At 39.2% G+C, this 14,020-nt stretch overlaps 2 protein-coding genes across 4 annotated transcripts; both read right to left on the bottom strand.

Moving 5' to 3' along the window:
• Positions 1–572: 572 nt before the first annotated feature.
• LOC126619691 (uncharacterized) lies at positions 573–2,954 on the bottom strand. Its single transcript, XM_050288107.1, has 5 exons — positions 2,870–2,954; positions 2,274–2,549; positions 1,560–1,780; positions 1,224–1,303; positions 573–925 (listed from the first exon to the last, which is right to left on the bottom strand). The coding sequence occupies exons 1-5, from the start codon at positions 2,952–2,954 to the stop codon at positions 817–819; spliced, it is 771 nt and encodes a 256-aa protein (XP_050144064.1). The 3' UTR covers positions 573–816.
• A 1,245-nt stretch (positions 2,955–4,199) lies between these two features.
• Positions 4,200–9,921, bottom strand: LOC126619101 (vesicle transport protein GOT1). 3 transcript variants are annotated; one of them, XR_007621945.1, is made up of 8 exons: positions 9,684–9,921; positions 9,520–9,591; positions 9,333–9,424; positions 9,115–9,195; positions 7,668–7,765; positions 6,321–6,395; positions 5,770–5,838; positions 4,200–4,497 (listed from the first exon to the last, which is right to left on the bottom strand). XR_007621945.1 is itself a non-coding variant. In XM_050287384.1 (7 exons), coding segments are annotated over exons 2-7 (375 nt in total). In that variant the 5' UTR covers positions 9,548–9,591; positions 9,726–9,920; the 3' UTR covers positions 4,200–4,496. The 3 variants fall into 3 exon arrangements, 2 of the variants coding, with proteins under 2 accessions (XP_050143341.1, XP_050143340.1); XM_050287384.1 differs by lacking the exon at positions 5,770–5,838 and having other exon boundaries at positions 9,726–9,920; XM_050287383.1 differs by lacking the exon at positions 5,770–5,838 and having other exon boundaries at positions 9,684–9,919.
• Between the last annotated feature and the right edge of the window lie 4,099 nt (positions 9,922–14,020).

The raw sequence follows: 14,020 nt of genomic DNA, 5'->3' as shown, positions 1-14,020 counted from the left end.
TAGATTACAATTTCTTTTTATAATTCACCGGTCCATATTAATTAAGTTAAAAAATTATTGAAAAATATATAAAAATTAGTCAATGCCACTATTGAGCAATCTATAAAAATTGCACTTTCGGATAATAAAACGTGACGTGACGAAATTGGCTAAAATCCTATCCGAAAATAAAATTATCTTCTATTATTTTATAAAAATAATAATAATATTTAAGTACGAATTGCCTGGACTATTAAGGGTGACGATGCACTTATACAGTTATTGTTCACTAAAATGAATAATTACCTTGCTCAATAGCCTGGGCTGTAATAACCCGAGTATATGTTATGACGGAGTTGCTCTAGAGAGTCTCCTTAACATTTCTCTTGTTCATATACAACGACACTCTATCCAATACTAAGGTCATCTCTCTAATGCATTTCTCAAAAGTGCTTTCCCCAATAATGTAGCTTTTAAGTACCATGAAACTTAAAACGCACCAGGACATGGCTAAATCAAGTCAAACTTTGGATTTACTCATCCCAAACAAAGATTACTCATAACCAAAACTAAAACTTAAAGTCACGCAAGAGCGGTTTCACACGTAGATATCATATTTACTTATCTAAATTACAGCACTAATGAAAACCAAACATGGCATAAGGCATTTGCATGGCCGAATTTGTAGACGTTCAGTTTTCTAGGATATTAAAAACAAAACATAAAAAGGGAGATTTCAAGCCAACAAGGCTCCCCGCCGCTTTGCAAGGATCGGGAGAGGAATGTCTATCGTACACAGCATAATCCTTACTTTCCAAGAGTTGGTTGGAATTAAGTTTAAAGTGAGTGGAGATATTTGCAGTTGGGGCAACAAGGAGAAGACCTGGAAAGAACAAGAAGGAGATGGCATTTCCTGCAAGCCAAAGCTACCGTGTTATTGTTATTACTATTGTCTCAGCTGCCATCATACTTGCAGTTGTTGTTCTTGTTGGATAGTGGCCAAAAGTATATAATAAAAAATAAAGGACATAATGATGTGAGAACATCATTATGAAAGATGTGGGAACATCATTATGAGGAGAAAAATGAATATGTCTGTTGAAAAGAAAAAAGAAAGTCATGATGATGTTTGTAAATGAATGATTATTCTTTACTTTGGATTTTTTATTGGATGATTTTGTAAGGATAAAGGTTGCAGCCGAATGTGGGAGGTGTGGGGGAGCGGCATCAGATGAGAGCCATACTAGGGAGAGCGTTCGGCTCTCCCATTTGAAATAGTGCTTCTCCTTCCCATTTGTTTGTAATCCCCTTTTGTTAGTAATCCCTGAATCAAAGATGTTGTTGCTACATGTTGTGTAGCTTTTGGGAGAGATGGTATTTGATGTGTGTCCATCTTCTCCAATTGTTCTTTGTGAGAGTGGGAGCTATTGGGTGTATGTGAGATTTGGGTTTGAGAGTTAAAACTCTATTTGTAATCTCCTTTTGATATTAGTGGAATTTCCTCGCCGTCTCAGAACTAGACGTAGGCTTACGCCGAACCAGTATAAATCCTTGTGTCATTTGGATTATTTGTCTTATCATATTTTGCCGTTGTAGCTTATTGGTTTCATATTTGACGCTTCCGCACAACAATTCTTGGCCTCATCGATTGTCCCGGAGCTTCGGTTGAATCGCGAACCAGAACTTGAACCTGAGAGCGTTGAGATGTTGAGCTCAAGGTTCACAGATGCCTGGTTGATAGGCCAGTTCCACCTCTTTCTCGAGGTCTTTCTGTTCAAATAGTACATTTTCCTGGACTGCACCAAACAAGTACGTACCAGACAATAATATCAATTACAACAAATAATTCAGACAAAACAATATCTTAACCTTGATTAATTAAGAACATGTGAAGTTATTAGTTGAAAATAAATAGATCATAATCAAACATATTCTCATGCATGTACATTACTGTTTAAAATGACTAAAGGTAACCCCAAGCCAACAAGGCTCCTCGTTTTGCGAGTGTCAGGAGACATCTACTGTACACATCCTTACCTTACTTTGCAGATAGGTTTTTTCACTCAAACATGTGACCTTTCAGTCACAAAAAAGCAACATTTCCGTTATGCCAAGACTCGCCCTCTATCACACTACTCAAATATGCGAAAAAAAAAAATTTCTACTAGGTATTAATCTTTGCATTACTGCACCAAACAAAAATATTAAATTTTTTAATCTGAGATTTAATATTTCTCTTTAAATCAAAATACTCAAACCAATAAGATTTCAATCTAAGATTATTGCTCAATCAAGATCAAGGCACTGTTCCCAATCCAATGGAAGGGGGTCTTTAAGTTGAGGATCAACGCTTGTTTGAAGTGATGGAGATGGAGCACTACTCTTCAGGTGGTGATCTTGGAAAAACTTCCTCTTCCTACAAGTACCTTTGCTTTCTGCAGATTCCACTGGACTACTGCTACTGCTACTATTTTTAGGGGTGGAATTTTTTCCCGAAAATCCCGAACCGTCCCGATCCCGTCCCGAAATTAGACCGAAAAATTCCCGAAACGAATTTCCCGAAACCGATCCTGACCCGAAAGTTTCGGTTTGGAATTCGGCCACAACTTTGAAAGCTTTCGGGAATCCCGAACCAAACCGAATAATATATATATATTTATTTATTTATAATTTATAATTAGAAATTACTTGAACTGTTGGATTTGTTAAAATCTAATCCAACCGTCCATAGTTAGGTCATTTGTTTGTTAGGTTAATAGACTCTCTCAGTCGCTCTCGCTCTCTCACCTCACTGGCTCGCTCACTCTCACAGTCACTCTCACAGTCCCCCCGCTCCACTCCTCCGTCGAATCCACGCCGCTCCTCATCGTCCATCACTCCATTGACTCACGCCGCTCCACTCCTCCGTCGAATCCATGCCGGTCGTCGTCGTCCATTGACTCACGCTGCTTCTCCATCGACTGATGCTTCTCCATCGACTCACACTCACACACTCGAATCCGACACCAATCAAGTCCCAAAATCCAGGTTAGGGTTCCCGATTTTTTATTAACTTGATTTCTGAGTGAGTATTTTGTCGAATGTGTGAGGGTTTCGAATTAGGGAACTTTTCATGTGTATTTGATCCTTCTTCCTTCAACAGAGGACCCCAAATCAGTAGGAAACCCCATTTTATGTGTTTCTGTAGGAGATGATTCAGGTAGCAAGCTAACTAAGATTAGTAGTTAGTAGGCCCAGAAGCTTTCCCAGTTGCATGCAACGCTTCATCTCTGTGCCTCGAGAGATTTCTCACTGATTAGCACAACAATTCTCACATAGAGAGAGAGTGGGAGTGTGTAAGAGAGAGAGAGAGAGAGAATGAGAGAGAATCAATTTCGAGCAGTCCTAATCATCTTCTTGTTTTTCTTCATCTTCGGAATCTGTGATGCACTATATGGACCATCATCGCCAGTTCTTCAAGGCCCAATCCCGAAGTTACCCGAAAATCCCAAAACACTTTCGGGAATCCCAAATTTCGGGAAATGCACATATTCGGTTCGGTTTTGGGATATAAAATCCCATCCCGAAATGTTTTGGTTTGGGATTCGGGAAAGGAGTTTCGGTTCGGGATCCCGACCCGAACCACCCCTAACTATTTTTATTAAAACCCAACCGTGTTGGACCTAAAGAGAGCTCTGGAATTTCCATTTTCACAAAGCGGGGAGCCTTGTTAGGTTGAGGTCGCTCTCTTAAAAAAACCTAGGATTTGATATCACAAGAAAAGAGAAAGTATAAGTATATAAATGGTGGGGTGTGTAGGGCAAAGTATTGCTCTCTACCTATCTGGATTCCAGGAGTCATGCAAAAGGTGCTTCTCTACTAAAAGAGTGCTCTTAAATTGCCCTCATCAAACGTACATTCATTAAAAGGAGGAAGGCAGGCAAGCATTTAAAGGTGGCAAGTAGATATCACTTTTAATCCATCAAAAACCAACTCTCTCTACCAGCATTTAAGGTCAATCTACACATACCACCTCTCTATCGAGAGTAGTGTACTCGGAAGTTGGAACACCGCCGCGTAGCGTTACTAGAGGTGGGACACATACAAACCATGTCATCCGCTCATATTAGAACATGTGTAATAGTCACGACACGTGATGGTAATCTAAATACACCTAAAAATTACTCGTCTGTATCCATCTCTGCGTTATCATTTTCGTTTTTTTGTTTTTGGTAAAGACATCAATAAATCCATCTCACTTCCTCATCTCTCATTTACAACTATTACCAACAGAATCTGAATTCATATGCATTTAAAACTTATTTTGTTACACAACATTTTAAGTGTGATGGATGATATGTTACCCAGTACTACTAGTCTCTTTCTTCTTTTTCACTCATCTGATGATGGAATCTTAAACCCATGAGAAGCCAATTGCTTAGACCTTGTTGGGCTTCTGAAGAATCAGGAAACCCTATGAGACACGAGCTGTTATATAAGTAGACGTCAAGCATCACTGCCCTGAAGTTGATCAAGAATCTGCAAGACATTAGAAGATGATATTAAGTTCAGGGCAATTCCCATCCACAAACTTTTGGGATTGGATTCTCTGCCTGATTATACAAGGCTTTCAATCTTCAACCATACATAAATATATCTATATATACATACATATATATAGATATATATATGTATGTATATATAGATATATGGGATATGATCAAGGGACAAACATTTTGACAAATACAAATACACATTTTTTAGGCCCTTAGATTACATAACATCCAAGGGTCCTTATTTATGCATTAAATGATATGGATGCTTATGTGGATTTTATCTAATGTTAAAGATAAAAATAAAACTGAAAAAAAAAATCTAAAAGAAAATTGAAAATAAAATTAGACGAAAGAAACCCTATAAACCTGCAAACAAGAAAGGAGTAGAACTCCATTGATTCGTAACCTCCATCTCCTTCTTTGTCGATGAGGTCTACAATTAAATATCAATAATCGAAAAGGAAAAAGAAAAGAAATTAGAAGCAGAAATTAGTGACCCCAATCACAAATCAGTGACCCCATCTTGAAGGATGATGATGATGAAGTCCTATGAAGATCTTTTATTCATTTATTTTTCTTTGACATTAATAATACTTCTTGAAAGCCCTAGGCAGATAGACAGGCAACAAGAACCCATATAAATTGAAGCACCAAAACCCCATATTAGCAATAGCAAGCCCTCTCCCCGCTGGCAGAGAGGAGGATGGCAACGGTGACGGGGATAATACTTCTTGAAAGCCCTAGGCAGATAGATAGGCAACAAGAACCCATATAAATTGAAGCACCAAAACCCCATATTAGCAATAGCAAGCCCTCTCCCCGCTGGCAGAGAGGAGGACGACAACGGTGACGGCGTTAAGCTACCAGAAGTTGCAGACCTCACAGCAAAGAGGGAGATCTAGATTACGGATCAATGGAGTTCTACTCCTTTCTTGTTTGGATGCTTATAGTGTTCTTCCGGCCCTTTAATTTTGTTTTTAATTTCTTTCTAGATTTTAAGCTATTTCAGTTTTATTTTTATCTTTAGTATTAGTTAAAATCCACATAAGCATCTATGTCATTTAATGAATCAATAAGGACTCTTGGATGTTATGTAATCTAAGGGTTTTAAAAAAGTGTAAAAATATTAGTCAAAATGTTTGTCCCTTGATCCTATCCCTATATATATATGTAGGTATGTATGTATGTATGTATATTATATTAGACAAGTCCTAAACTTTTAGGACATAGATCCTCTACCCATCTGCAACTATACCAGACTATTCCTTATCTTTAATTGTCCATCCAAAACTTTTGCAGCGAGATTTCATTTTAACAATCATGTCTGCCATATTTCTTTCATCAGAAAGAGTATATGTGACTCAATGAGAATAGACTGAATAGTCAGTGTATAGTTTGGTATAGTTTCGAGAGGGTAGAGGTTCCTGGTCCAAACTTTTAACTTTACAAGCACCTCACCCCTAAAATCCTTAGTCTTACAATGTATTCACTATTAGGAATCGTGAGTATGTGACCAATGTAAATTTACATACCTGGTGGTCCATAACAATTCTGAAATAACTTTTGTCACAAAATATTTTCCACAAGAACAAGTAGACACACAAAGATTTTCATTTTTCATGTGTAGTGAGTGGGAGAGAGAGAAGGAAGTATTTGCGAGTCTCAGCTGTCACCAAGTGAAGGTACAAACAATTCTTTTACAGGGTAACAATTGAACTATGGTGCGATGTCAGAACAACCATTTCAAATAAAACGGTTTGGAGCATTAAACATCTTGAACAATAAAACAAGACAAGTTCAACTCACCACAATAGAAACCTTATGATCCATCCCAACATGGGAACTTCATAGAGGAACGCCTTCACAGATGGCCAAAAACGACTGCAAGAAAACAAGAAAAAGTCAATACAACAAAATTAAATATAAAATATAAGAGGATGCAGTTGATTAGATTTTCTGTATAGTGTATATACTTGCAGAGTTCATTAAGTAGGTTGACTCTGGCAAACTTCATGACAGTTTAACGACTCACAGATTCCATGAAGTTGAGTGAGACACGTCTACGCAGTTATATATTGAGTATGACAAAGGTCAACAAACTTCTTGCATGGATTATAGGGACTCTTGAGGAAGATTTAGGGTTTATACAATTAATAAAACATAAAATAAATTCATAAGGGTCAATTCCATATAAGAAAAACTAGTAATCACGAGATAATTAGTATCCATGAATACATAACATTCAAAAAACACATAATACAAACATGCAAATATAACAATACTATCCATCAACTAAAATGTCTTCAAACTCTATACTCCAATTGGCTGTACCCTTTTTCCCAAACGGCATAACACACAATGATGATTTGATTTCCATTGCAAAATCTTCCTTACATACTCCACAATGAACAAGATATAGGGGGAAAACAATCACTTAAAACCCAGTTCCATTAGACAAATACATTATAAATTTGTTGACAGTGCCATCAGTTGAAAGCTTCTAAACATAAGAGCTACAAACTGAACATGTGTGCAGGACCATCAACTATCAGTACAAACCAAGAAGCTTAGGAAAAGCTATAACATAATCTTAACACCTCTGTCTTTTTTCAATAAAGATCTCCTAGCTACTTGTATGAATAAAACAAAGACAACTTATCTCCAAACAACAACTCCGCCATGGCATGTTCATATTTAAGCAAGTTAGTTTGAGCCAGAAACAAGATTCTCACTGAATATGAATGAAATACAATCAGTTCTTCTGTCAAACAGTATTTATATATGTACACTGTAATAGCTAAACGATAAGTTGTAATAATATTTTTTCAATTCTTCATTCCAAAAAATCCTTGCAGACTGCAGGCGATTAGTCTACAACCCATGAAAAACTTGAACAGAATCCCAAGAACAATAACTGTGAAATCAAGATGCTGGCTTGTATATCAAGCTTTTTAAGTTTGTATTTTGTACCTCCACCAGTGAACTAAAACTATATCTCTTAAGACAAATCCTAACAGGCCCGCCCGTGATGATTTCACTAACTCTAGGTAACTAGAGAGTTTTGTTAATTCCATCAAAACCCAGAACAGTCTAGATATACTGTAACTGAGATATTATTCAGAGCAGAGCACAATGTTAAGAGCAGAAACTAACCCGAATAAGTTAAGGCAGCCATATATTTCCAAGATTATACCAACTATTGGCCACCGAACGAAAAGGAAAAAGAGACCAAGAAGAAAAGATACAGAGCCCTGCAGGAAAAAATCAACATTAGATCTAAGTCATAATAGATAAGTTATATTTGTTCAACACAATGTAGATATCCAGTTCTTCCTCATTAAAAAATGCATAATCAGTTAGTATTCAAAGCTCATCAATGCTTAATTTTGTAAATAAATTAAGGGACAACAAATCAGATTGTCGCTAGACTCACTACTGTATTCCCCCAAACAACTAATGGCTATGTTAAAAAAAAACACTACAGTTTAAAATGCATGCTCGAGTAAGTCAAAGGACAAAGTTCTAAATCCTCATTTAGAAACTGAACTTAGAAACCTTATATTAATGCATTTTAGGACGTTGGTTGTCACTTGTATATTTCAGAATATGTTTTTTAAGGTGTTTGATTTAAAGCATCAGAAAACATGTTATTGAATCAAAATATCAGAAAAGTGTGTTTCTGTAGAATGTTAACTGGTCATGATACCTAGTCGACCAGTCGAGGTACTCGATGATGTTTTACACTACTTGAAAGTTTTGATTTCTGACAGAACTAGAATGGCAAACTGATCCACTATTAGGGGAGCCGCCAATTAGCCCTACTATTGTTTAATAAAATCCTTGTTTTGTTTCAATTACCCAGAGAGTTATCCTGTTAGTTTCACGTTTCAGCTGATGAAAATTGCATCAGGATTTTATACTTAATATTTTACACAATTTCTACTTGGTTACGAACTTCCAACACGTTAGTTAATGTTCTGAATGTTTTAGGGATGTCTATGGCTTGTATCCTAGGGTTTCACTAAGTAAATGCTATTACAAGTTGCCTTTAATTAGATACCTTTCCGTGAGTGCACATTCATGCTCTAAAATACCCCCTCTGGTTGCTGGTGTCTCAGAGTAGGGTTTAGTGGGGTTTAAGGCTTAGGGTTTAGGACACTCGGGATACGAAACCCTAATCCCATAATGGATTCCAAAAACAAAATAAAAAGCAAAAATAAATTGTAAAAATCATGGAATTCTTAATCAGTTATATTTCGGGTTTATTTTACTAGCGTTTAGGGTATATGGGTTTAGAGTTTAAGATATTCACACTAACAAATAATTTTGTTGGTCTAATCTTCGCTGAATTGTAGAATGCGAGCTAAATGCAAAAAACGAATGCTGATAAAGTTCTGTTTATGAGTACCTACTGCAAAATAGCCGAAAAATTTACTCAGTACTAAAACTTCCCTCATTAAAGAAAAACAATGGATGCGTCACTGATACCGCTACTCTAACATAACCACGCTAACAAAACCAAATCATTTATGAAAAGAAACGAAAACAAAAAATGAGCATCCTAATAAATGATTCAGTGAAAGCTGCTAATTTCTCATACCTTTAAGTTTGCTTTGCTAGTGAAGAGATTCCATGTAGAACGCCAACCAAGTAAAAGGGCCACCCCAGTCAACCAAAATATCTGAAATGGAAGATACAATCATACAACAAAATACAAGAAAACAAAGCACTAGTCCAATTCCACACACATATATGTAGATATACATATACATATACATATGCCTGAAAGAAGGATTGGAAATTAAGGAAACCCCTTACATTCCCTAGAGCAAGCAAGCCTCTGTCGAAGAAAAGCATCACACCCAGAAATGTGAAAAGGATGCCAAAGCCAAGGAGACCCAACCCAACCTCTGCAAAGTTCAAGCAAAACTCTTGAGGTTACGAGCCACCCAGATCATTTTCTTTGATCCAAAATTCGAAAATCCAAAACAAAAACAATTCTTACTTTTCTGTTCACTCAATTCATAAGCCATCTCTGGCCAACTTCTAATTGACAGGTTCAATCGAAAACCACAAACTGCAACGTGTATGTTAAGAATACAAGAACCCAATGAAATTACTACATCAACAGAAACCCAAATGAAGGAATTTTGAAAAGAGAGAGAAGACCTATGTTGCGTATCAACAACGGTGATTTGGAGAGGAGGATACCTCCAAGTTTTATCCTTTTCTTCTGTTTCCTGACCGGAGGAAGCTTATGAAGGTTATGGCTTCACAGACGGAGTGGAGGACTAGTTGGGATAATAATCAGTTGGTTATATTTGCCGGAGTCTACAGGTTTTGTGCAGATTCGGAGGTAACTCGTGAGGAAGAAGACGATAATTGTACCCTAACTTTTTTTGTTTTTTTGTTTAATTTAAGTAACACGGCGTCGTTTTTGTTTTTTAAATTTATTTTTATTCTTGACCCACCTTTTTTATCCCACTCAAATTAGAGCAACTCCATCCAGCGTGAGGAAGGGGCAACTTTTTATTCAATCCTCTTCATTGATTGCCTTTTTGCATTTACACTTTTAAACTAAATAGAACAATACAACAACAACAACAACAAAGCCTTTTCCCACTAAGTGGGGTCGGCTATATGAATCCTAGAACGCTATTGCGCTCGGTTTTGTGTCATGTCCTCCGTTAGATCCAAGTACTCTAAGTCTTTTCTTAGAGTCTCTTCCAAAGTTTTCCTAGGTCTTCCTCTACCCCTTCGGCCCTGAACCTCTGTCCCGTAGTCACATCTTCGAACCGGAGCGTCATTCGGCCTTCTTTGCACATGTCCAAATCACCGGAGCCGATTTTCTCTCATCTTTCCTACAATTTCGGCTACTCCTACTTTACCTCGGATATCCTCATTCCCAATCTTATCCTTTCTCGTGTGCCCACACATCCCACGAAGCATCCTCATCTCCGCTACACCCATTTTGTGTACGTGTTGATGCTTCACCGCCCAACATTCTGTGCCATACAACATCGCTGGCCTTATTGCCGTCCTATAAAATTTTCCCTTCAGCTTCAGTCGCCTACGACGGTCACACAACACGCCGGATGCATTCTTACACTTCATCCATCCAGCTCGTATTCTATGGTTGAGATCTCCATCTAATTCTCCGTTCTCTTGCAAGATAGATCCTAGGTAGCGAAAACGGTCGCTTTTTGTGATCTTCGCTAGATTGCTCCGGTCATTAGTGTGGATAAGTATATAAATGGATAGAGATAGGAAAGCAAACACAAGATGTACGTGGTTCACCCAGATTGGCTACGTCCACGGAATAGAAGAGTTCTCATTAATTGTGAAGGCTTTACACAAGTACATAGGTTCAAGCTCTCCTTTAGTGAGTACAAGTGAATGATTTAGTACAAATGACATTAGGAAATATTGTGGGAGAATGATCTCGTAATCACGAAACTTCTAAGTATCGGAGTGTGGTGTCGTCTTGACTTGCCTTATCTGTCTCATAGGTAGATGTGGCATCTTCTCTGGAAGTACTCTTCCTCCATCCAGGGGTGGTATCTTTAACTGGTGGAGATGCACAAGGTAATGTATCAATTTCACTTGAAGCTTACTTGTAGTTTCAGGCTTGGTCAAGCGCGATACAAACCATGTAGTAGGAGTCCCCCAAGTCGCCGAGCTAGGGGGTCTGCTGAAAGAGGTGACAGACAAGGTAAGCAATCAGAGCTCCGACTGATTGTTCACCTTCTCCCCATCTTGCAGCAGCATGAAGGATAAAGAGAAGAAAAATGAGAAGAGATGATATGAGATACTTTTGCTTTTGAAGAAGTAACTTTCCACAGGCTTATTCTTGAACTGAGCTGGAGGGTTTTCTGGTTTCCTCCAGAGTATAAGGCCGACTGAAGAATTTGAGGGTCAAAACAAGTCCATCAAATCTAGAGTACGTTCCACCCTGCTGATATGGGATACTTTTGCTTTTGACAGAGTAATGGATGTATCGGCACGTGTGCTGTTACGCTTGTCTCCACATGCTTCCTTGTATCCTTCGCACTTGCCCTATCTGTTCCTCAAGTAGATGCAGAATCTTCCCTGGAAACATAAGATGTTGAAGATGAGTACTCGAGAGCAATGCCAGGTAAGTAATCAGGTAAGGGGTTCCAGGCAGTCAGTTCCTGGCTGGAAGCTTGATTCCAAGTGCTGACTGATTGCTCTCTTTCTCCTTGTCTTGCAGGTAAAAACAAGGCCAAAGGAAAAGACAGGGAAAAAGCATGATATGGGATACTCTTGCTTTTAACCCTGATGATATGAGATATTCTTGCTCTAGTATAGCTTGTTTGCAGAGGTATTATCGGGGGGAAAGAAAGCTGAATATTTCGAAAGGCTTCGTTGGGAGTGCCCTCTTAGATATGATGAAGGGTTGAGCATTTTTGCAGGTCTGCCTGTCCGTTGGGGATGGAGATCGACATATATAGGAGTCTCCCTAACAAGTAGTAATGCTATTCCTTTACCCTGCTTGGTCATAGCACGGTAGTGGGAGCTGTCAGTTTCACATGTTTTAACTCTGTCAGAGCACTTTGAAAAAGTGGTCTGTGGTATCTGGCTCTCGAGATTCGGAGAACGATGCCTTTTCGATTTTTGCGAAAGCAATCATGCTGGGGGTCTGGCTCTCGAGATTCGGAGAGCAGTGTCTTTTCGATTTTTGAGAAAGTAATCATGTTGGGAGTCTGGCTCTCGAGATTCGGAGGGCGGTGCCTCTTCGATTTTGGAGCAAGCAATCTTGTTGGGAGTGTTGTCTCGAATGTGAGTAAAGGTTGGGCATGTTTGCTAGTCTACCTTGCCACGAAGCACAGAGGTTGACACACAGGGACTTTCCAATTATCCAGCAATGGTACTGTTCCTTTACCCTCTCTTCGATTTTGAGAAAGTAGTCATGCTGGGAGTCTGGCTCTCGAGATTCGGAGGACGGTGCCTCTTCGATTTTGGAGCAAGCAATCTTGTTGGGAGTGTTTTCTCGAATGTGAGTAAAGGTTGGGCATGTTTGCTAGTCTACCTTGCCACGAAGCACAGAGGTTGACAAACAGGGACTTTCCAATTATCCAGCAGTGGTACTGTTCCTTTACCCTTGTGGGTAATAATATGGTAGCTAGACCTTCAAAATTTATGTGTCTAAACTTTGTTAGTGCTGTTTCTTTGCTATTCTTTTACCTTTCTTGGTCAGAGCGATGTAGTGGGAGCTGCAAGCTTCACGTGCTCAACTTTGGCAGAGAACTTTGGCAAAGTTATCTGTGGTACCCATGAGCTATTGTTGTGTGTGGGAAGTGGGTGATTGAACAGTAAGATTCATGTGCTTTCTACTTCACCAGAAGTCTTCGACAGAATGCCCATAATTTCTGCAAAGCTGAGTGTGCGTGTGACAGGTGCTGACAAGGCTAGAAAAGTAGGTGCCTCTTCGATTTCTGAGATCGGCCCTCGTGGTCTCTGAGCAGTCCAGCTTTTGAGAAAGCGAGCGCCTCTTCGATTGATTCGGAGAACGATGCCTCATCGATTTTTGAGAAAGAAATCGTGCTGGGGGTCTGGCTCTCGAAGATTCGGGGAGCAGTGTCTCTTCGATTTTTGAGAAAGTAATCATGTTGGGAGTCTGGCTCTCGAGATTCGGAGGGCGGTGCCTCTTCGATTTTGGAGCAAGCAATCTTGTTGGGAGTGTTTTCTCGAATGTGAGTAAAGGTTGGGCATGTTTGCTAGTCTACCTTGCCACGAAGCACAGAGGTTGACACACAGGGACTTTCCAATTATCCAGCAATGGTACTGTTCCTTTACCCTCTCTTCGATTTTTAAGAAAGTAGTCATGTTGGGAGTCTGGCTCTCGAGATTCGGAGGACGGTGCCTCTTCGATTTTGGAGCAAGCAATCTTGTTGGGAGTGTTTTCTCGAATGTGAGTAAAGGTTGGGCATGTTTGCTAGTCTACCTTGCCACGAAGCACAGAGGTTGACACACAGGGACTTTCCAATTATCCAGCAGTGGTACTGTTCCTTTACCCTTGTGAGTAATAATATGGTAGCTAGACCTTCAAAATTTATGGGTCTAAACTTTGTTAGTGCTGTTTCTTTGCTATTCTTTTACCCTTCTTGGTCAGAGCGATGTAGTGGGAGCTGCAAGCTTCACGTGCTCAACTTTGGCAGAGAACTTTGGCAAAGTTTTCTGTGGTACCCATGAGCTATTGTTGCGTGTGGGAAGTGGGTGATTGAACAGTAAGATTCATGTGTTTTCTACTTCCCCAGAAGTCTTCGACAGAATGCCCATAATTTCCGCAAAACTGAGTGTGCGTGTGACAGGTGCTGACAAGGCTGGAAAAGTAGGTGCCTCTTCGATTTCTGAGATCGGCCCTCGTGGTCTCTGGGGAGCCCAGCTTTCGAGAAAGCGGGTGCCTCTTCGATTTCTGAGATCAGCCTTTGAGGTCTTTGAGCAGCCCAATTTTTGAGAAAGCAAACGCCTCTTCGATTTCTGAG

Source organism: Malus sylvestris, chromosome 4 (assembly GCF_916048215.2).
Source record: "Malus sylvestris chromosome 4, drMalSylv7.2, whole genome shotgun sequence".
NCBI classification, from domain to species: domain Eukaryota; kingdom Viridiplantae; phylum Streptophyta; class Magnoliopsida; order Rosales; family Rosaceae; genus Malus; species Malus sylvestris.
This window is presented reverse-complemented; position numbering and strand designations above follow the sequence as displayed.

Bases quoted from the DNA above. Each gene is read 5' to 3' on its own strand.
- LOC126619691 (XM_050288107.1), bottom strand. From the start codon at position 2,954: ATGGAGAAGCATCAGTCGATGGAGAAGCAGCGTGAGTCAATGGACGAC. The intron at 2,550-2,869 runs GTGAGTCAATGG...CTTTCGGGTCAG, and splicing joins CGACGGAGGAGTGGAGCGGC to GATCGGTTTCGGGAAATTCG. The intron at 1,304-1,559 runs TGATAAGACAAA...TCTTTGATTCAG, and splicing joins TAAGCTACAACGGCAAAATA to GGATTACTAACAAAAGGGGA.
- LOC126619101 (XM_050287384.1), bottom strand. From the start codon at position 9,547: ATGGCTTATGAATTGAGTGAACAGAAAA. The intron at 9,425-9,519 runs GTAAGAATTGTT...TGAACTTTGCAG, and splicing joins TGAATTGAGTGAACAGAAAA to AGGTTGGGTTGGGTCTCCTT. The intron at 6,396-7,667 runs GTTAGTTTCTGC...GTTTTCTTGCAG, and splicing joins GGCTGCCTTAACTTATTCGG to TCGTTTTTGGCCATCTGTGA.